At 44.5% G+C, this 23,877-nt stretch overlaps 1 protein-coding gene across 5 annotated transcripts in view; it reads right to left on the reverse strand.

Annotated features, from left to right (window-relative positions):
• RALGAPA2 (Ral GTPase activating protein catalytic subunit alpha 2) overlaps positions 1-23,877 on the reverse strand; it is a 271,302-nt gene that overhangs the window by 204,271 nt on the left and 43,154 nt on the right. For all 5 annotated transcript variants that reach the window (XM_043882987.1, XM_043882990.1, XM_043882989.1 and 2 more), the window contains exons 4-9: positions 18,931-18,988; positions 13,480-13,523; positions 10,601-10,778; positions 7,828-7,943; positions 2,295-2,433; positions 1,419-1,618 (exon numbers count right to left, since the gene is read on the reverse strand). In XM_043882987.1, the coding sequence (XP_043738922.1) occupies positions 1,419-1,618; positions 2,295-2,433; positions 7,828-7,943; positions 10,601-10,778; positions 13,480-13,523; positions 18,931-18,988 (735 nt within the window). The remainder of the gene's footprint in view (positions 1-1,418; positions 1,619-2,294; positions 2,434-7,827; positions 7,944-10,600; positions 10,779-13,479; positions 13,524-18,930; positions 18,989-23,877) is intronic.

Raw genomic sequence — 23,877 nt, forward strand, 5'->3', positions numbered from 1 at the left:
ACTGTGTGCTGATGCATATGATATGAAGTGAGATTTTGAGAAAGGGACAAACAGGTTGCTCTGGCTCCCAGGGCTGTAGATTAGATTAGGTATTCAGTGCTAATCTCAGTGTCATTCCTTTGACATAGCTGCAGTTTCTGTTTGGAAGTCTGTATCATTTTCCCTTTAACCCCTGAAGGTCAAATGTCTGTTTAGTTTGGTGTGTTTTGCTAATTCTTCCTGGGGCTCACAAGCCCTTTCAGTTTAAAGCATGACTTTTTTTTTTTAGCTCAGGTAAACTTTCCTTACTCTTGGTTTAATTGTTATGTCCTGTTCTTTTTTCCTTCTGCCCTCACAATGTCTGCAAAGTAGGTCTGCACCTATGGTCTTATCTATTAATATTAGTTTCGGAGTTCCAGCTCTGATTTTTTTTTTAAATCAGTGTTGGGCGACAGTGCTTCAGAAAACTCATTTTGTTCTCAGCAGTGACTATTACCATTTTGAGTTTATGTACTAAATTTGTAAATTCAGAAATTAAAGTTTTTTTTTTAACTTTCAGCGAGTCTTTTGTTGTTCTTATTATGGACCATGTGCTCTGGACCCGCTGGGTGCTCCACCAAGAGAGGACTGAGGACCCCTCGGCAAGGGCAGGAGCGGTGCGCCCTCCAGCCTGGGGCCCCGACATCGCACGTCTGGGGACTGCAAGGCATCAGCCAACCTGCACTGAGTGGATCACACTTCCTAGCCCTGTCCTCGGAGCCAATAAATCAGAGCACACGAAACTGTGACTCCTCCAAGCAGCGGCCACTCTGACTTTACAAGGTGTCCCACGCTGCCCACACAAAAGCCCAAAACACGACACCTGCCGGGAAAGCCCCATGCGTCCAACCAAGGCCAGGGAGACAGGCCCCACGTGAGAAGAGGGCTTCACCCAGGCCTCGGAAAATGCTGCCTTCTGTCCTGGGGACCCCATCATGGCTCAACGACCACCTGAGATCCAGAGGTGCTGACCCACCCCTTCCCCGAGAGCCCAGGGGGCACCTGGCAGGCTCAGGTGACCTCTCCGTGACCACCTCATGATTGCTGGGGACCTTCCCTGGATTGGAATGAGCAAGGCCAGGGAGGCCCTCTGTTCTGCGCTCAGAGGTCACTGGGGCCTGAGTGAAGGAGGGGAGGTGAGAGGGAGCCAGGAGCACACTCGTCAGCCACCTACTCGAAAGGCCACACGGTTGCCTCGTCATGGCAAGGCCAAGAGAGCCCGGAGAGTGCTAACTTATGCTTCCTCTGAAACCTCAGCATCACAGAGGGTGGAGCCAGTGAGACCGAGCCCCCATAGCCAGCAACCTGTGAGAGCCAACAGCCTTGAAAGTCAACTACTTTGGTGTTAGTATGGTTTAAGGCACCAGAATTAAAAGGTAAAAAAGTAATGAATGACATACCTGAATGATTTTAGGCAATACATCAACTCCATTCTTAGTGTTCTGTGTTGCAGTTAGATACTTTTTTTCCAAAAAGAAAGTCACCATCCACTTGATGAAGACAACACGAGCTGCCATGTATGGGATCTTTGTGCTGTAAATGCTCTCATTGTCTCGAGCAGTAGTGACATACACAGGCTTTGGTCTCGGGTGGGGGATGTCTGCAGAACAAGAGAACACATCAGGTTAGCCAATCTTTTTTTTTTTTAATGTGGACCATTTCTAAAGTCTTTATGGAATCTGTTACAATATTGCTTCTGCTTTATGTTTCAGTTTTTTGGCCAAGGCACCTGGTATCTTAGTTCCCCAACCAGGGATTGAACCTGTACCCTCCGCACTGGAAGGTGAAATCCTAACCACTGGGCCACCAGGGAAGTCCCCAGGTTTGTGACTCTTAACATCATATAACCCCTAAGAATGTTTCCATTTCTAATTAAATAGACACATATCCGGTTGCTTAAATGCTGCTGTTTAGTTGCTGAGTCGTGTCTGCCTCTTTTGTGACCCCACAGACTGTAGCCCACTAGGCTTCTCTGTCCATGGGGATTCTCCAGGCAAGAACACTGGAGTGGGTTGCCATGCCCTCCCTCCAGGGGATCTTCCCGACCCCAGGGATCAATATACCATGATCCATATCAAATTACTCCTGAGTTACAAGACCCACAGATGGCCTTTGTTGCTCAGGACTCAGGCAAATCTCAGTCTGTACAAATAGTTAAAATCATTTATTAAGAAACTGAAAAACTCTCACAACAAAGTGACCATTAAATATGAAAAAAAAAAAAAATTATTTTACTTAATCATTGTAAGAGACTGCACACAGCTATCAGAACTCACCCAGCACAGGTTTGTAGATGTTGGTTAACTTGGTAAAGGAGGGAAACAGATGAGGAAGGTAATACTTTCGAAACAACGTAAACAGAAATTTAAACCCAGTCTCCTGATTCTCCTTATGCTTCCACTCCAAGCTTGCAGCCTTCAGATAACAGCAGGGAGGGGCGGGGAGGCGGGAAAAACATACATATAGTTACACTTCACATTAATGAAAATCAACTGAAATGCTGATACACTGTTAAAGCCCCTATCCTAAATGAAACACTTGACAAATAGCATTGACCATCATGTAATAACATCTTAAAACTCAGACAATTCCAAGAATGAATACTTCAAAGCAAAACAGTAACTACATAAAAAAACAGCATTTTTACTGGATATTCAAGAAAGAAAAAAAAATCAAAGCTTATCGTATCTTTGAAACTTGCCCCACTACATCATTCCTGTATTTTTTCTCCATGTTCCTTGTGATGATTTAACACTCTTTGTGCCCTTAAAATGTTTATCCAGAAGTAATCAGGTGCTTTTTTTAAAATGCAAAAGAGCCCATTTATAATACACAAGAATTAAAGAAACAGTCTCTTGCAAGAATTTCATACCATGTTACCTACATGGAAAAAAAAAATCATTATCAAAATGCAAAGCTACAGAATCTTGCAAAGGGCACAAAAAAGCAATCCAAAGGCTACATGTGTAACTGAATCACTGCTCTGTGCACCTAAAACTGACAGGACATTGTAAAGCAACTATTTTTCAATTAAACAAAAAAACACAATCTGCAGGCTGGGATAAGCCATTAAGTTTAAAGCTCCCACCTGTGGAGACACTACTTCCCCCTCAAATAGCCAGCTCTGTGTAGGCCCAGTGGGAACATCGCAAACACTTCCCCCGCAGGGAGCGGGGGACAACCCCCCCCAACCCTGCATAGGCCAAGAACCCCGACAGGTGATCGAGAGCCATCTCCTACCACCCAGGGAAACGTGGTGTGAACAGGCCCTTCAAGAGTGCCTACTGGTGCTTGTCATGCTTGTGAGACCACCGAGCTCCAGAGCAAAGCATCCCAACATCCTCCTGACCAGCCCACCCAGAGCACCTGCAGTCCCGGGACAAGGGGCCTGGTGTCCACTGCCTGTCAGAATCCCTCCAGGTAAGGCAAGGAGGAAGCTCTGCTCCAAGGACCCACCTGCCTGATAGACCGGGGAAGGAGGGGCAAGTGGACACCGCATACAACCCTGCACACAGCAGAGGGGGCTCACTGCCACCCTCTACTAGTCCTCCTCTGCTGGGATCCGGGGGGTGATGGGATCAGCTATGTCACACAGCTCATTAGTGACATGTCTGGAATGAAACCCAAGTCCCCAAGCACACCCGGGTTCTGGCTACTCTGCTGTTTTTCTGCGATGGATAGAAGGCTGGATCCGAACACTCCTGGACAGACGGGTCTGAGATGTGGGCAGCGGGGGCCTACACTGCCAGGACCCAGGGCTTCCTGGAGGTGAGAAGACCCAGGCTGACACTCAGGATGCAGGAGTCTTGAGCTTGTGGTGCTGCTAGCGGAACTGGGGAGAGGAGAGCAGATGGGGTCACCCCGAGGGACACGGAGGGCAGAGGAGGCAGAAGAAACACAGCCTTCAGAGAAAACTGGAAAAGAGGGGGGGTGGGGGGGTCATCCCAGGAGGAGAGACCCTGAGGAAGGAGGGGTCCCCTCGAGTCATCCAGATTTCCAGGATGGCCAACACTCATGTCCTTCTCCGGACCTGACACACCAAGCCCCATTCACCCTGGGCCCCCAATTTTACGGTGACAGGGCAAAAAGGCAGGTGACAGTGGGTGTCATGGGCCCACTGGGGGAGGAACTGGATGGGCGGAGATTACACGTCAACTGAAGCTGAAGCTCCAATACTTTGGCCACCTGGTGCAAAGAGCTGACTCACTGGAAAAGACCCTGATGCTGGGAAAGATTGAGGGCAAGAGAGAAGGGGGCAACAGAGGATGAGATGGTTGCATGGCATCACCAACTCAATGGACATGAGTTTGAGCAAGCTCCGGGAACCTGGTGATGGACAGGGAAGGCTGGCATGCTGCAGCCCATGGGGTCACAAAGAGTCGGACACAACTTACTGACTGAACAACAACACACCAGGTTGTGAGAGGAAGGATGGAGCCTGAACGTATGCCCAGGAGGAGCTCAGGGACCAGGGATGTGTTCGCTGAGAGGAAAGAAACAGTAGCATTTCCCAAACCACGTCAACGTCCAGAAATACTGACTGAGAGACACAAATGCCCTGGTGAAATCAGAAGTGAATGATTTGGTAAGAAATCATTTGTTAAGAAGAATTTGTTAAGGATAATCTGACATAAAGGAGGCCGTGCTAGTAACAGGATGAGATAATCCACGGGTTTCCTTCAGGCCCCTGCCCTTTGCCCATCACTCTGGACCTGCCCAGTCAGTCCCAGGGCCTGTTCCTCCCCCATCCAGTCTCCTCAGCACAGAGAATGGGGCAGTGGAAGAGCAAACAGGCAAAAACAGTGAGATACAGGGAGATGTACAGGAGACAGAGATCAAGACCATCCCCAAGGAAAAGAAATGCAAAAAAGCAAAATGGCTGTCTGAGGAGGCCTTACAAACAGCTGTGAAAAGAAGAGAAGCAAAAAGCAAAGGAGAAAAGGAAAGATATTCCCATTTGAATGCAGAGTTCCAGAGAATAGTTAGGAGAGATAAGAAAGCCTTCCTCAGAGATCAATGCAAAGAAATAGAGGAAAACAACAGAATGGGAAAGACTAGAGATCTCTTCAAGAAAATTAGAGATACCAAAAGAACATTTCATGCAAAGATGGGTTCGATAAATGACAGAAATGGTAGGGACCTAACAGAAGCAGAAGATATTAAGAAGTGGTGGCAAGAATACACAGAAGAACTGTACAAAAAATATCTTCACAACCCAGATAATCACAATGGTGTGATCGCTCACCTAGAGCCAGACATCCTGGAATGTGAAGTCAAGTGGGCCTTAGGAAGCATCACTATGAACAAAGCTAGTGGAGGTGATGGACTTCTAGTTGAGCTATTTCACATCCTGAAAGATGATGCTGTGAAAGTGCTGCACTCAATATGCCAGCAAATTTGGAAAACTCAGCAGTGGCCACAGGACTGGAAAAGGTCAGTTTTCATTCCAATCCCTAAGAAAGGCAATCCAAAGAATGCTCAAACTACCGCACAATTGCACTCATCTCACACGCTAATAAAGTAATGCTCAAAATTCTCCAAGCCAGGCTTCAGCAATACATGAACCATGAACTTCCAGATGTTCAAGCTGGTTTTAGAAAAGGCAGAGGAACCAGAGACCAAATTGCCAACATCTGCTGGATCATCGAAAAAGCAAGAGAATTCCAGAAAAACATCTATTTGTGCTTTATTGACTATGCCAAAGCCTTTGACTATGTGGATCACAATAAACTGTGGAAAATTCTGAAAGAGATGGGAATACCAGACCACCTGACCTGCCTCTTGAGAAGCCAAAATGCAAGTCAGGAAGCAACAGTTAGACCTGGACATGGAACAACAGATTGGTTCCAAATAGGAAAAGGAGTACATCAAGGCTGTATATTATCACCCTGCTTATTTAACTTATATGCAGAGTACATCATGAGAAACACTGGGCTGGAAGAAGCACAAGCTGGAATCAAGATTGCCGGGAGAAATAACAATAACCTCAGATATGCAGATGACACCACCCTTATGGCAGTAAGTGAAGAGGAACTAAAAAGCCTCTTGATGAAAGTGAAAGAGGAGGGTGAAAAAGTTGGCTTCAAGCTCAACATTCAGAAAACTAAGATCACGGCATCTGGTCCCATCACTCCATGGGAAATAGACGGGGAAACAGTGGAGACAGTGTCAGACTTTATGTTTTGGGGCTCCAAAATCACTGCAGATGGTAATTACAGCCATGAAATTAAAAGACGCTTACTCCTTGGAAGGAAAGTTATGACCAACCTAGATGGCATATTAAAAGCAGAGATATTACTTTGCCAACAAAGGTCCATCTAATCAAGCCTATGGTTTTTCCAGTGGTCATGTATGGATGTGAGAGTTGGACTGTGAAGAAAGCTGAGTGCCGAAAAATTGATGCTTTTGAACTGTGGTGTTGGAGAAGACTCTTGAGAGTCCCTTGGACTGCAAGGAGATCCAACCAGTCCATCCTAAAGGAAATCAGTCCTGGGTGGTCATTGGAAGGACTGATGCTGAAGCTGAAACTCCAGTACTTTGGCCACCTCATACAAAGAGTTGACTTATTGGAAAAGACCCTGATGCTGGGAGGGATTAGGGGAAGGAGGGGAAGGGGACGACAGAGGATGAGATGGCTGGATGGCATCACCGACTCGATGGACATGAGTTTGAGTAAACTCTGGGAGTTGGTGATGGACAGAGAGGCCTGGCATGCTGCGATTCATGGGGTCGCAAAGAGTTGGACACGATTGAGTGACTGAATTGAACTGAACTGACAGGGAGAGAACAGAAAATGCTACACTGATCTCTGCCCCTGGCTCCTGGCACAGAGGCCCTAGCTCCCTGCTCACTTCTTTTGAGACCAGAGCTCTGGGCAACTCTGAAGGGGCTCCTGGATGGGGCTGGTCACCAGAAGGACCAAGCAATTGTTGGAAGCTCAGAATTTTCAGTTCTCTCCCTGCCGCCTGCACCACTGTTCCGAGAGGAGACAGGGGCTGGAAATGGAGTTGATAACTGATCATCTCTCCCATGAAGAAGCCACCATAAAAATCCCAACAGCCCTGGGTTTCGGGGAGTGTCTGGGTTGAACACATGGACACTCCAGGATGGTGACACACCCCCATGCACAGCGACAGAAGCCCCCGCACTCAGGACCCCCCGACCCCAGACCTCACCCCGAGTATGTCTTCATCCAGCTATCGCCTGTGTCCTTTACCACACTCCTTCCTAAATGGGTAACTGAACCAATGCTTCCCGCAGTTCTGTGAGCCATGCTAAAATTCAGTGAACCTGAGGAGGGAGTCCTGGGACCCTGTGATCTGTAGCCAAACGGGACGGAAGTTGTGGGCAACCTGGGGACCAGCTATCTGTGACTGGCAATGAGTGGGGGCGGGAGGGATACAGGCCAGAGAACTTTCCTGTGAGATCCGAGACCACCTCGGGGAGGCAGGGTTGAAAGTGAGTGAAACTGTGACACTGGTATTGCAGAGAATGACTTGGTGATTCAGATCCCCACGCATTTGGGGAGAAGTGTCATAAATGAAGTGGACAATACGAGATTGTACGAAAGTGAAGGAGGCAGATGGAGGATGGAACTGCTTCCTTTATACACACATACACACAGTAGCAGGCAGGTCTTTACTGAAGCATCCTAGTGTACATTCTACATTTAGTGAAATCTCACATAAAATCACCTCAAAGAAAAAACAAAAGTAAAAAATATGGACACACAGGAAGGAAAGAGGCAGTGTCTTCTCTTCCCTAGAGAGGACATGAACATCACTGAATCATCCATGGCTCCGCTCATACCTGAGTAACCATGTATTTCAACAGTACTTGAAGGAAAAAGCACGTCTGGTCCTCAGCAATCTTCTCCCCTGATACGGCTGGCAGCAGTGGAGTGATTTCTTCCGGATGGATCTTCGCTGCAGAGTGGGAAACAAGGAAAGCTCCTTCACCAAAGTTAAATTTCAAACCGGGCTTTAAAAATGGCCTGTGTTAAAATACACGTGCCTATATGGAATCCAGACAAATGGTACTGATGAACCTATTTGCAAGGCCTGGACAGAAGCAGATGGAGAGGAGGGACAGGTGGACATGTGGGGAAGGAGAAGGTGGGACCAACCGAGAGAGCAGGACTGACATATGTACGCTACCATGTGTAAAACAGATAGTAGGATGCTGCCGTAAAGCGCAGGGAGCTCAGCTCGGTGCTGACATGACCAAGAGGGGTGGGATGGGGGGTGGAGTGGGAGAGAGGCTCCAAAGGGAGGGGATATATGTATACTTGTAGCCGATTCACGTTGCTGCATGGCAGAAGCCAATACAACATTGTAAAGCAATTATCCTCCAATTAAAATTTTTTAAGAAGTGCCTCACTTTGCTGTATAGCAGAAGCTAGCACAACACTGTAAATCAGCTCTACTCCAATAAAAATTCTAAAGGCTAAAGTAAGATAAAACAGCAAAATACAATACATGTACCAAGCACTGGAACTGCCCACACCGCAGGTCAGGCCACGTGACCAGGGGACAGATGCCCACAAAGCCACCTCCCTCACTGGACCATTCCTTGCCCCTGAACCTTCTGCTCGGACCATCCCAAGGTCAAATACCTGTCACTGGGCGATACAGTGATCCGCAATGACAAATCAGTGGTCCTGATGGGCAAGTTCCTTGAAAACTCCCTGGGCTCAAAAGATGGCATTAATACTCCCATGAGGCCACCGCTGTCCTTCCATGAACACTGCATGAAAATGCACACCTGGTGACAAAGAGCCTGGACCACCAGGGACTTCCCTGGGGGTCCAGTAGTTGAGAATCTGCCTTCCAATGCAAGGAACATGGGTTCCGCCCCTGGTTGGGGAGGTAAGATCACACACGCCACGGGGCAAAGCTCAAGCAATGAAACTTCTGAGCCCAAGTGCTGCAATGAAGAGCACGCATGCCAAAACGGAGATTCTGTGTGCCACAAATAAGATGCTATGCAGCTGGACCATAAAGAAAGCCAAGCACTGAGGAACTGAGGCTTCTGATCTGTGATGCTGGAGAAGACTCTTGAAAGTCCCTTGGACTGCAAGGAGATCAAACCAGTCAATCCTCAAGGAAATCAACCCTGAACACACTGGAAGGACTGATGTTAAAGCTGAAGCCCCATTACTTTGGCCACTTGATGCAAAGAGCCAATTCACTGGAAAAGACCCTGATCCTGGGAAAGATTGAAGGCAGGAGAAGGGGACAACAAAGGATGAGATGGTTGGATGGCATCACTGACTCGAGGGACATGAGTTTGAGCAAACTCCAGGAGACAGTGAAGGTCAGGGAAGCCAGGCGTGCTGCAGTCCATGGGGACGCAGAGTTGAGCACGACTTCATCAGTTGAATGACAACAACAAGCCAAATAAATAAATATTTTTTAAAAAAGAGCCAAGGGAGCAAATGAACACCCACTTATAAAACAATCGCTGTACAGAAAACAGGCAGCAGTTTGGGATGTGGATTTAAATCTCATGAACAGCAACAAAAGCACTTGCTCCAGCCAGACACACCATGTGTCTCTGCTCCTGCCAACAGCTGTCCCCTCCCTTCCCCTCCTGTTTCCTCCACTCCAGTAAATCTCTCCTGTCATCATTTCATATAAAACAGGCTCCAGTTCTGTCAGTTCAAATGTCTATAAAACAGGAAAATGCAGATTACACCACTCTAATGGCAGAAAGCGAATAAGAACTAAAGAGCCTCTTAATGAGGGTGAACGGGGAGAGTGAAAAAGCTGGCTTAAAGCTCAACATTCAAAAACTAAGATCCTGGAATCCGGTCCCATCACTTCATGGCAAAGAGATGGGGAAAAAATGGAAACGGTGGCAGATTTTATCTACTTGGGCTCCAAAATCACTGCGGAGAGTGGCTATGGCCACAAAATTAAAGACCCTTGCTCCTTAGAAGAAAAGCTATGACAAACCTAGACAGCATATTAAAAAGCAGAGACATCACTTCGCTGACAAAGGTCTATATAGTCAAAGCTGTGGCTTTTCCAGTAGTCATGTATGGATGTGAGAGCTGGACCATATAGAAGGCTGAGGGCCAAAGAATTGATGCTTTTGAACTGTGGTGCTGGAGAAGACTCTTGAGAGTCCCTTGGACTGCAAGGAGATCAAACCAGTCAGTCCTAAAGGAAATCAACCCTGAATATTCACTGGAAGGATTGATGCTGAAGCTGAAGCTCCAATACTTTGGCCACCTGATTCAAAGAGCTGACTCACTGGAAAAGACCCTAACGCTGGGAAAGATTGAGGGCAGGAGGAAAAGAGGGCGACAGAGGATGAGGTGGTTGGATGACATCATAGACTCAACAGACATGAGTTTGAGCAAACTCAGGGAGATAGTGAAGGACAGGAAAACCTGGCATGCTGCAGTCCTTGGGGGTCGCAAAGAGTCGGACAGGACGTAGAGACTGAACAACAACAATTCCTCTACAGAATCCATTCATGAAACCGAGGTTTCTGTGAGGAAAAGGACAGAATGAGGGATCCCTTATTGCAACGTGGAGGGTAGTTTCCGCCTGTTGGATGGGCCAGCATCACTCACCATCAGCCATGCTGGGGCCAGGGTTGATGAGCGTGTCCAGTGTACAGGGCCCCCTGGACGACATGATGGCGGGGAATCCCGGCACCAGGCTAGCAAAAATCAGCACCTGCTCTTCTGCACAGTTCGTCTGAAGTGCTTGAAGCCACAGAAGAAACAGCCGGATTCCTTCACATCTTATCTGAAAACAAAACCAAAGGCAGCAAAATGAAACATGCGATCATACTTGTATAAATGTACTGCAGTGCAGCATTGGTTCTGGGGGACAGATCTAGAAGCTCAAAGCATCACTGAAGTCCTGCACCAAGTCCTTCCCTGCGTGACCAGGAAGCAAGGACACTGCAGCCCAGCACGAGGGCCGGAGGGGCTGGGCTCCAGTGCAGCCTCAGCCGCTTTCTAGCTGAGCTGTGAGTGTGGAGGACCACTTAACTTCTCCGTGCCTCACCTCCCCAGTGATGAAGCAGGGGTGATAACAAAGTTTATCACCAAGTGCTCGTATACGGTGAAGTGGATTGGAACTGCCTGGTTCACAGTAACTGCTACCTAAGCATTTCCTAGTAGTTGCATTTTATTCCTTACAGCAACAGTGCCCAGATCATCAATGCTCAATAACTCATGAAAACCATGCAAAGAGAATCTTGCTCCAGATTTACACCGTGCTTTGGACAGAATCTGTTCGGTCACTGCATTATACATAGGTACCATATTCTTGAAAATCAGAACACTTAGAGCTAAAAGGGCCCCATGGACCTGGCTGAGGGGGACAGGCAGCCTCTGGCTTCCCTATCCTATTCTCCAGATGCCTTCCCCCGGCTCCGAATAGTCGGCATCACCCGTAGAAAAAGCATCAATACAGGCAGATGTGCCCTTTTTCCTTCTCTGCACTTAAAACTTTCAGCTTCAATCCCATTCCTAGAATTCATAAACACAGGTAACTGCATTTTTATATCCCTAAATGGCTGGAAAGGTGATGTCAATAAAAGAGATTAAATAAGCAAAAGAGATGGAGGAAAAAAAAAATGTCAGAGGCAGCTGAAAGATGCAGTGAGCTCTGAATACAGGCAACTGAGAGGCTGCCTGGTGCCCTTTTGGTGACACCAAAGCGGTGCTGATTTCTAAAGAGCCAGGGTTCAAACCAGGCCAGGGTCTGCAGGAAAGTAAGAGGGGAGGAGAGATGGAAGGAAGGAAGGAAGGAGACGAAGGAAGAAAGGAAAGAGGGAGGAAGGGAAGAAGAGGAGGGAAGGAAGGGGGAGAGGGGATGGATGGAGTGACAGGGAGGGGGGAGGGACAGAGGGAGGAAGGAAGAAAGGGAAGGGGGAGGGATGCGGGGGAAGATGGAGGGAGGGGAGGGAGGGAAAGCTTGGTTGACTCCCCAGAGAAGTCAAATACACCAAGACAGACACCCCATCAACTGTGATCCCCAGAGCCCCTCTAGGCAAGCCCTGGACTCAGCACAGCCCAGCCCTACTCTCCTGCTCACACCTGCCCAGCAGGTAAGTGGTGACTTTGCTGAATACATAATGCGATTCAGCGCCAGACCAAAAAAAAAAAAAAAAAGTCAGGGCTCTATGTATATTGAACCGAATTATATCAAATTTAACAAGAGGAAGGTTTTTAGACACTTTGATAAAGTCTCCAACTTTTTATGTTAACTGCGTTTAAAGTGAAGTGAAGTCAAAGTCACTCAGTCACGCCCGACTCTTTGCAACCCCGTGGACTATACAGTCCATGGAATTCTCCAGGCCAGAATACCAGAGTGGGTAGCTGTTCCCCTCTCCAGGGGATCTTCCCAACCCAGGGATTGAACCCAGGTCTCCCACATTGCAGGCAGATTCTTTACCAGCTGAGCCACCAGGGAAGCCCAAGAATACTGGAGTGGGTAGCCTATCCCTTCTCCAGGGGATCTTCCCCACCCAGGAACCGAACCGGGGTCTCCTGCATTGCAGATGGATTCTTTGCCAACTGAGCTATTAAGATAATTAAATATAAATAAGGTCAATAATAAACAGAAGATAACAACCTGATAAGTTTTAGCTATAAGACCATTAATTAAAATAGAAAGGAGAAAATACAGAACAATCGTGAAACTATAGGAAGTTCATCTCTTTTTTTTTTTTTCAACAAGAGAGCATGAACCTATACAGTTTGAGTGGTCGGGGCTGTTTAAACTAATATAAACCCAAAATATATTAGCTTATTAAAGGTACACACATAAACTAAATAGCTATGAGTGAATTATCATCCATAAAATATACATCCTGGTTTTTCTTGCTACTTATGTTTCAGGGTCATAAGTATTATTCCGGTATTAAACAGTATACTGTCATTTTAAAAGGCACAGTCATTTAAAATAAGCCAATTTTAAACTAAATTATAAGATCAATCTGTTGCTGCTGAAAAAAAGAATAATAAACATTCAAGAATAAGGTTCTGCTGCCCTTTTTCTCTACAAGCATGCTCAAAAATAGCAAAAAATAATTCAGAGACAACTACAGTTTTTAACAAGATTACTGTGGTGTATAGAATCAGAAACATTCGCTCTGAGGCTTAGGGAGGACCTGGTTCAACCCCTTCTCTTTCCAACAACGAAGCTAAAGCAGTCAGCACCTCAGCTGAATAGCAGAATCAAAATCAGGGTTCCAACCTCCAGTCCCAAGCCACTTTCTCCTGATAAGGTTGAAAATGTCTACCACAGTAAATTATGATGTAAGAACAAAAACTCCAACAATATTTGTCATATCATTTCTCAATAAAAAACTTAAACTAAGTTAAATGGATTTTAAAGAACTTTTTTTAAAAATGGCCTAATGCTGTCACTTTATGGTATGAATAAGTTTAAAAGTAATGAAAAAAGTCATTACATTTGCATCTAAAATAAATACCTTAATAGAATTTCCAGTGTGTAGAAGCTTCTTTAAAGTTGAGCCTGAAAGTTTAAAACAATGAATTAGAAATGGAATATATGAATGCATATTTAAGATCTATTTTTTAAAGATCTATTTTTAGTTTTAGAAAGGAAAAAAATGTGCTTATACCATTTTTCAAACATAAAAGGAAGAAGGCTGACCTTCAGAAGCAAAGCAATGTCACAGAGAGATGTTTTCAGGATAAAAGCATTTTAAGTATGAACTTCTCCAAATTCTTTTAAAAGAGTCAAAATGATTGATAGTAAGCTAACCTAAATGCCCACAGTGGATTGATTATGCGAAACTGTCTCTGTCAGGCACAAAATGAATGACTTTTTTAAATCTCTAAAGGAAAACATAATATAAAACTACCGCTCACAAAACATTTTTACAAGAACGTTTTACGAATATTCAGGACAGCATGCCACTCTGCTTGCAATGACAACCACATTTATGGGTTCAGTCCATCGATAAATCACCTTGCAGAGCACTTGGGTCATTGTCGAGGAGAGGGACTCAAAGTTTGGTCAGAACTACTTCAGCCAAGAGCAAAACCACGGAGCGCAGCCTATGGGGCGAGAAGGCTCCCTCAGGAGGATGGAGATGAGTACCTGTGACTCTCTAGATGTGTCCATGCCTTTAGCATGGAGATGGCTTGGCAATCCCACCTCAGTATCACATGTGGGCCCTAAATGAGATCTCAACCTCAAAAAGGAAATAATCTTTTAAAATGAGAATATACTGGAAGTCTTAATCTTTTCTTCCAATTTTTTGAGAAAAAAAATTATTTAGATTTCCTGATGGAGAGTTTTGTGTAATATTTTAAAACTGGATATCACTTTCCAACACCAATGTAGTTCGAAGAAATAGTCAGTGCCTTGACAGTTGCTGCAGGTCATATCTATGTGGACATGCGTGTGCACTAAGTCACTTTGGTTGTATCCGACTCTTTGCGACCCCATGGATTGTAGCCCGCCAGGCTCCCCCGTTCATGAGATTCTCCAGGCAAGAATACTGGAGTCGGTTGCCATGCCGTCCTCCAGGAGATCTTCCCGACCCAGGGATGGAACCTGCGTCTCTTACATCTCCTGCACTGGCAGGTGGGTTTTTCATCACTAGCACCACCTGGGAAGCCCCATCTACGTGGACAGATTGATGAATGTCAGCTAAATGCATGCACTTTAGGAATTCATTAGCCAGAAGGAAATTACTGGATTTCTGAAGGAACCTTGTCTGACTGCTGTAACACCTAACGCTGCGCTCAGTGGGAACTCACCACTGTTGTGACTAGGCTGCAGCACTAGATTACCAATGATTTGTGTTTAAATGAGGAAGTGCCTGCTTCCCTCTACTCCTATCACCAAAGCACTTCCAGTGATCTGGGGTCCAGAGTCAGCACTGCCTGGGTGGGGCTCTTAGAGCTGAGACTCAAGTGCCTATGCTCACAGGACTATCTCTCCCACACCCAGCCGCCAACTGGTCCTCACCCCTCGCCTCCCTGTTCATCCATTCTTGGACAAAGTCCATTCTGCTCCAGTTTACTTTTTGCTTCATGATGCCTTGGGGGACCTGGTGATGCTTGGCAGGTTCAGCAGACACCTCACCTCCCAGGAGACTGGGGATAAAGTCTACACAGACAGCTCTCTTCCAAGACATCTGAAAAATCCACCGTCTTACAACACATTCTTGGAAACACTTTCTCCAGTCATTGTGTGTGACCACTAGGGATTGTCAGTCCTTCCCCATCTTAAATGAGCATTTTTATTTTAAACTTTCAGCCTACCCATAGTTGCCTGTATCCACTCTTCACTGCACAGGGAGGGGTAAATACATATAAAAAGGACAGACTTTACAAAGAGACACAGGGAATCTCTGCTCATTATCTGTCAATAGTCCCCTGCTTTTTTAAATGATCCTGTTAATTTGTTATAGCCCAAAAGAAAACTAATACATATTTGATCTAGTCCATCCTGGTGTATTCAGAAACTCTGAGAACTCTTTTTAAATAAGAACAACATTATAAAGAAAAATGTGTGCAGTGTAGGCACATACCAGAGGGTTTCAACACGAGAACTGGTGAAGAGGATCTGAGATCCTTCCCTGGCCACATTAGGTACTTCTTTGTTTTTTATTTATTTGGCTGCACCAGGTCTTAGCTGTGGCATGCAGGAACTATAGTTGAATCATTAGAAGTCTTAGTTGCAGCTTGTGGGATCTAGTTCCCTGACCAGGGATTGAACCTGGGCCCCCTGCAGTGGGAGTTCAGAGTCTCAGCCACTGGACTTCCAGGGAAGTTCCCACATTAGGTATTTCTTAAAGACCCTAAGTTCACAGAGATATTTATACTTTTACTTTACCATTACAAAATCTATGTCATTCTAACTTCAAAAAGTTTCTGTCTACATATCATTCCTATTTGGATGTTTACTCCTCATTCAAACTATAAATATCCCCAACCCCATCACTGCATGTGTCTTTTCAACCCTACTGATTGCTACTAGATTGACTCACATGTAAAAAGAACAAATGGGTACACTACAGTAGTTGAAAAATACTTAAAAATTAGAAAGCTCAATATTGAAAGATGAAAAAGTATTAAAACTCACGCTAGCTTAAATGTTTATCACACAGAATGTACTGTAATTTTACTTTCCTGACTTTAATGGAAGTAAATTAATCGCTGTTTTCAAAAATCTACTTCTTGGCTTATCTCATTTTCGACTGCAAGACTTTCAGTGCTTCAAAATCTCTTCCAATGAAGCGGCAATCCTTAAAAGTCTTTAAAAGATACTCAAAAGATAACAAAGACATTTTGAATCTAACATTAACATTATAAAATTCTTCTTTATTTTTAATTAAAAAAACAAAAAAACAAAAAACACCTCCCTGTGTGTGTGCGCATCATGCCTCAAACCAATGAACAAGCAACAGCAGTATGACAGCAGAGGAAGGGTAAGAATGTGGAGAAACACCAAGAGGGTGGTGCACAAGATCTGCTCAAAGTGCCAGGAGGACAAAGGCACAGACCTTCTGGCACGGAAACGTCTAAGGACAGGGCAGCAGCAGTCCACTGGGGGAAACTGACATTAACAACAACTTTCTCAGAACAAATCAAGGACCTCAATGTGAAACACACAGCTACACCATCTCTAGGAGAAAACACAGATCTTCTGCGATCTTGGGTTAGGCAAAGATTCATCAGACAAGATACCAAAAGCAAAATTCATAAAAGTAAGATTGATACCCTGGACTTCATCAAAATTAATAACATCTACTCCCTGAAGTTAAGCTATTATGACTGAAAAGACAAACCAGAGATGAGAAGAAAATATTTCCAAATCATATGTTTGATTAAAACACTTATGACCAAAATATGTGAAGAGCTCTTAGAATTCAGTATTAGGATGAAAAACACCCTCAATCTGAAAAAACAGGCAACAGATTCATAGATATACTTCACCAAGAAATACAGCTGGCAAATAGCACGTGAAAAGACGCTAAAGATCATTTAGTCATTAGAGAAATGCAAATTACAACCACAAGGAGATACCACTACCACTGAAATTAAAACTCAGATCATACGAAGTGTTGATGAGAACGTGGTGTAACCGGAACTCTCACACCACTAGCAGGAATGTAAAATGGTACAAACACTTTGTTAAACATATGTCTTTATATGACGTAGCCATTTCATTCTCAAAGATTGGAAAACAGGTGTCCACACAAAGACTTGCATGCAAATGTTTACAGTAGCTTTATGTGTAGCCAAATACTATTAACAGAAACAACCCAAAGGCCCATCATCAAATGATAAACTATGGTATCTCCATTCAATGGAATACAGTACAACTCAGAAGTTAAAAGGAATGGACTATTAATATCTGCGCCAACACAGATGAATCTCAAAATAATTATATTGAGTGAGAGAAGCCAAACAAAACGGGAATACACTGCATGATTCTATTTCCATAAGACTCTAAAAAATCAAGCTATAAGGCCAAAAAGCAGATTGGTGTTTGCAGATCAGGGGACTAAGGGGTATGCTAGGGAAGGGTGGGAGGGCTCAGGAGGAAATTCTTGGCAGTGATGGCTATGTTTATCATCGTGACGGCATCCATGGCTGCACAGGTGTAGACCTGTGATTAGACTTATCAGAGAATATATATTAAGTATGTACAATTTGTTGTATGTCAATGATAGTCCAAAAAAAGTGGTTCTTTAAAAAAGAAAAAAAAAAACCAGCAGTTAGTCTGAAAATGATTGAGTGAGAGATCAGCGGGACGGAGGCTGTGGTTAGAGATGTGTGTCATGACAAGGGTCGGATGAGAATCAGGAAGCCACGGAGGGTGAGGGGTCAAGGGGCTGATGGGTAACTTACCAGAAAGGAAAAGGACTGGGAGAGAGTAAAGCCATTGAAAAAGAAACCAAGTGGGCAAAAGATCAGAGGACACGCCGGCAACAAGGAAGGGACAAGGTGGCATTGTCAAGAGAGAGGTTTCCGTACAGAGGGTGGTGGATGAGGTCTGGACTTGGTCTTGCAGGAAAAAAAAAAGACCACGATCTCATCCCTGTCCTCTGAGGGAGATAGAATAGTCAGAGAAAACCTGGGTTTAAGCAGTCTAGGAGACTGCAGGGCTGTTCCTTAACCCAAGAAGAGGGCTTCCAGAGGGCAGAGGGGTGATGGGCAAAAGACCCTGGGAGGGCACCGCGTGAGCTGACATGGCATCAGGCCCAGCCAGCCCCTGGCGGGCAGGCTGCACACAGGTCCCCGGAGTTGGCTCAGCCTGGTCGCGATGCACCCTGAGGGGGTCCTGGTGTGAAGTGCACGGGGAGTCCCCAATCCCTCAGGAAGAGTGGGCTCTGGGGTGGCCTGACTGGGGTTGGGGGAACCAGGAGGGCTTGTCAGACTCAGACTCCTGAGGAGTGAGCCATAGAAACTATGAGAGATGAGCCTCAGAGGGTGTGTTCCTCTCCCAGGCAAATGTGAGGCCACTGGGTAGCCCCGGGGCGTCACCAGCACAGGGATAATCTTAAAAAGTCATCAGCAGATCTGCAGTTTAGTTATGTACCTGGTTTTTATACTATCTACAAGCAAAATCTAGTTGAACAAACTAGATTCAATGACTCATATATAAAATCCCTGCACAAAATTTTGGCCATGTGTGAACATTCACTGATTGAGCCTACATCTTTAAAGCCCAGAGGGTATTTTTTAAAAATATTTATTTATTTTTGGCTGTGCTAGGTCTTCATTATGGTGGGCAAGAGGTATAGAGAGGTGTAAAAAATATGCGCTTTCTCTCTCTCTCTCTCTCTCTCTCTATATATATATATATATATATATAGAATTACAAATCCACAATCACTTAATGGTGATTTTACTAGAAGAAATATACATTAATTAAAAATTTTTGTAATTGTTCTTACCTATACTCTGGTAATGCCATCGAAAGAAAATTCGTTCAGGTAGAAACTGCAATATTTTCTATAAAAAAAAATGAAAATTAATAAGATGCAAACAGAAAATAAACAACAAATGAATGAAGTTACACATTTTCATGACAGCCCATAGTACATGCTATAGATCTATATATCTCTATATAGAGGGCTTCCCTGATAGCTCAAGTGGTAAAGAATCCATCTATGATGCAGGAGATGCAAGTGACGTCGGTTGGATCTCTGGGTCGGAAAGATCCCCTGGAGAAGGAAATGGCAACCTGCTCCAGTGTTCTTGCCTGGGAAATGCCTTGGACAGAGGAGACTGGCGGGCTACAGTCCATGGGGTTGCAAAGAGTCAGACATGACTGAGCATGCAAGCATGCAGCATCTCTATATAGATGTATTTCAGAAAAGGAAAAAAAAAAACTTTGTAATAGCATAAATTTCACTTTATCTTGGACCCCTATGAAACAGTCTCTTTCACTTGCCCCAAGCAAGCTTCCTTCCCTGAACGTTTTAAAGAGATTACTACCCCAACTTAAATTCTCCCCAAAAGAAAGAAAAGGGAAAAAAATAACTGAAGGGATCACTGTAATTATATTACAGCCATTGCTTAAATAGAACAAGAATAACCTGTCAAATGCCAGATTCTCTAGGTTTTCTCTTTTTCACCTTCCACTTCCCATTTCCATTAAAATCATCACCTGTCTCCAGACAAGAAACAGAACTGGGAAGAAAGATGAACAAAGAGGATGAGACCTTACTCCATGGAATAAGGAAATGGAACTGGGGGCAAGGATTTCTTGAAATTAAGAGCTAAAAATTAGTTTTAGGATAGTAGTTATGACCCTCTCTCCTCCCACCATCCCTGGTAGATATAACAAAGAACCTTTACTTCTGATTCTGATGTAATTTTTATTAAATGAAAGATTCTTTAAATTCTACAGTATCTCACAATTTTCAAAAGTTTCACACACAGGATTTCATATAATCCCATAATAACTTCCCCTCCGCCCCACGAGCTCCCATATTGCACCTCCCCTCTTCCCTTTCCCCACTGGTAACCACTAATTTGTTCAATAATCTATGAGTCTGCTTCTTTTTTCATTCACTAGTTCATTATATTTTTTAGATTTCACATATAAGTGATGTCACACAGTATGTGCCTTGTCTGACTTATTTCACTTAGCATAATGTTCCCCAAGTCCATCCATGTTGCTGCAAATAGCAATATTTCATTCTTTTTATGGCTGAGTAGTATGCCACTGTGTTTGATGGGAGGGTGTGTATGTATGTATGAGTATTTATATATATATACCCACCATCTGTCAGTGGACATTTAGCTTGCTTCCATACACTGGCAATTGTAAATAGTGCTGTTTTCTTTTCTGATTCTTTAACTCATACTTTGTCTTTTATTGAAAACTTTACTACAGGGTGTGTGCATGTGTGCTCAGTCATGTCTGACTTTTTGTGACCCCATGGACCACAGCCTGCCAGGTTTCTCTGTCCATGGGATTCTCCAGGCAAGAGTACTGCAGTGGGTTGCCATTTCCTACTCCATCTACAGAGGCTAGGTTCAATATGTTTGATAACAAATGAATAATGATCCTTATAGGCTGAGTTCTCTGGGGAACAGGCCCTGCGTACAGTTAGGAGTGCCAGTGGTTTACTGGGGAGTAGCCTCTGTGAAGGAGAAATGAGGAAACAGAGGAGCCCCAGACCCCCACTCAGAGTGTATGGCCCCACAGGAGCCCGGGAGCAGATGGCCTGTTGAAGGAGCCCATGTGCCTGAGGACGGCCAGGCCCCCACACCGCAGCCTCAGTGGGTCACTGGCTGGGGACGTGACGGGAAGAACGTGGTGGTGGCTGGAAGCTGAGGACGGCAGCCTTCCAGCCAGGCTGGAGGAGATGTGAGCTGTGCATCTGTCTGTCTGATACAGCCGTCTTCCAGTGACTACTCAGAACATTTTCATCGTATCAAGAGGCTGAAGTCCTAACAGAAATGACCCTCCTACTTCTGCTGGCTTTGTTTCTCATCAGCTGGCTGAGGCCTCACGGGGAGGGGAGCCCAGCATCGTCTCCTCTTTTCATCTAGCCCTTTCTCTCCCCAGCTGAGGGAACAGCAGCAACTGGGTGTCCTCTTGAGTCAGGCTTTCTCCTCCAAGGGGATTTGGCATCCCACCTACATTCCTGACCAGGGATCAAACCCACGACCCTTTCACTGGACGTGCAGAGTCTTAGCCACTGGACCACCAGGGAAGTTCCTCCAGGATCCTCTTCTGGTGCCATCTTGCCACTTAATCTAAAAATTTCATACAGCAGATGCTGAGAAAATTACTCTCAAGAGTCAGGGTAGAGCTTTTCTCAGACAAGATGAATGCCTGGCATGCCCACGGGCTCCTCAGATCTTCTCTGTCATCGGGAAACCATCTGGCACTGAATTGTGCTTTTCAACCTTTCAAAATACAGATAATAGATGGCTCTTCTTGACTTAGGTTTCCCTCCTTAGTAGGCAAAAAAGAAAAAAATGTCTTTTTTTTGTTGCTGCTGTTAACTTTATTTTTTCCCCTTTATGTTTTTACATTCTAATTGGAGGACTACTGCTTTACAATATTGTGCTGGCTTCTGCCATACATCAAAATATAAAGAAAGACAGAGACTACAGCAAAACGGTGTGCAAGGAGTGCTAGAATGCTGCTGGTGGGCCACAAGTAGTCTCCAACTTGTTCCGAGGTCAGGCCTGACATCATCACCACTTCCAGATAAAAGATCTCAGATTTTCAAAATGGATGGACTTGAAAGATACTCAAAAATCAACTCAGTAAGGTTTGGATAAGAAATACCATGCCAAATATCTGAGCTACTAAGAATATTCCCAAACAGACATAATATTACACAACTCAAAGCTGAAATCACCCACAGTGATTTTCTGCACTCAAATATAGCAAGAGTCATTTCTTATGCATTGAAGCCTGCGAGGTCAATAAAAACAAAGCCCCACACAACTATTTGTGTCTAAATGCTAAGCCTGTCCCTCAGAAAGTCCCAGATGAGGCCTACATCTGTGGAGGCCAATACACCATGGCATTGCTGCTTCAGCCAGTATTCTAAGCTACACGACTGCGGATGCCACAGAAGCTATTGACATCTTGTTTGCAGTTTCACTGGAGAGTAAAATTTTTAAAAATGCAGGAAAGCCACACAGCGTGAATAAATATTACTTTTCTGAAAGGCACATGGCTGTAGTTAATGCTTGGTGCTCAGCTGCATCTGTATGGTAATCCAACACAGCACACTCGAAATAGAAATTAGGTCTTACCACTGATCGGCACCTCGGGGAATCTGTCATTCTTTTAAGTGATTATCCATAGCCCTTTTTTCTTCAGAACCTACTGCATGACCAGGAATAATGTGAAATGGAAGCTGCAGTTTATACAAGATGCTATCGTGTGCTTTAAAACTGCTGATCTTCATTTAATTTGTATGGGAAACTTTCTTTTTTCCTTTCAAATCATTCCTAGATGACTGCAATGTATCCCAGTAGATTCACACCTGATTTTGATTCCACTTAGAAAAGGTGGTCAGTGAAGAAGGAGGAAATATCACATACTCACTGATGCGAGGTAACATGACCAGTTAACTGGTCAACAATGACCAGTTAAACCTGCTCTATGTACACATATAGAACATGGGAGCAACTCTCCCTGAAACCAGCCGCAAGGCCCAGGGTACAAGTGAAGGAAACACTGACCAGAAAACAGAAAGTTCAGTTTGGAGGAACAGAAGTCTTATTTAGTCACTTGGCCTTTTGAGTTCAAAAAACTTAGGATGAGACAGGGCAGACGTGGCTTTATAGGACATATCCTGTGAATGCCACACATGCTTTGGTCTCAACAGGACCCTGTGGGCAGAAGCCAGATGGCCTGGACAGTCCCAGGGTGACCTATGGAGACAGTGCTGTGTTCTTCAACCACCCAGGGCCTGGTCACTCATCTCTCACTAAAAATGACTATCCAGTGCAGAAAAAATATTCTCATTGAATTTTGGGTGTCAACATTTGGTACTCTGAAATGTAAGAGAAATGGAGCTAAAATTAGGAACAACAGAATCTTAAAAACAAGGTACCTACATTTTGAGTTTAAAAAGTCATGCGTTTCTTCTTATCCATGTACCCTTCTAGCTAGTTACTCACCCTGCTGTTAACTGAGCCAGGAAAGCATAGATCTGTCTTCTTACAGCCTTTTCAGTCTTTAAGACCCAACTCAAACATCACCTCTTGAGAAGGGCTCACCTCAACCACCCCTCCACCACATCCCTCCCCAACACGACTTGATTATTGCCAAACACTTAAAATACAGGGTAAAAAAATAAAATAAAAAATAAAAAAATAAAATAAAATAAAATACAGGGTAAAAACATCTAAAGGAAATGGAGAATGCATTAAAAAAAAGCGGAGGGGATCTGATTTCTCCCTCCTGTATTTTAGAAATTGATCAATATAAAAATGTGGGAAAATCTCTTTAAGCAATAAAAACTCAGAAAGGGTAAAGAATCCCATCTATGAGCAAAACACTCAGAGGAATTACTGCTTAAAGCACAGATGAACCTGTGAAGAGGCATAGGGGCTGCGGGCCCCTCCTGAGAAAGCAGGATATCCATAGACTATGCAGCAAAGGAGGGACCATCCTCAAAAGAAATGGATTCCTCCTTCTGAAATAGATTTGCTGAAAGAACAGGGTACTTCTTAAAGAAATTTTCACTCACAGTCTTAAGAGGACACTGAGTCTTTTTTAAGATCTACATAAATAAAAACATTAGATGCACAAGTAATGTTTGAAATCAGAAAATATCGCATGGAGATGAAAACCCAGAAAGCATGAATCTAGAGTCACCACAGAGCTTCCCGCATAACCTCGTGCATCCGGAGACCTC

The sequence above is a fragment of the Cervus elaphus genome, chromosome 23 (assembly GCF_910594005.1).
Source record: "Cervus elaphus chromosome 23, mCerEla1.1, whole genome shotgun sequence".
In the NCBI taxonomy this organism is placed as follows: Eukaryota; Metazoa; Chordata; class Mammalia; order Artiodactyla; family Cervidae; genus Cervus; species Cervus elaphus.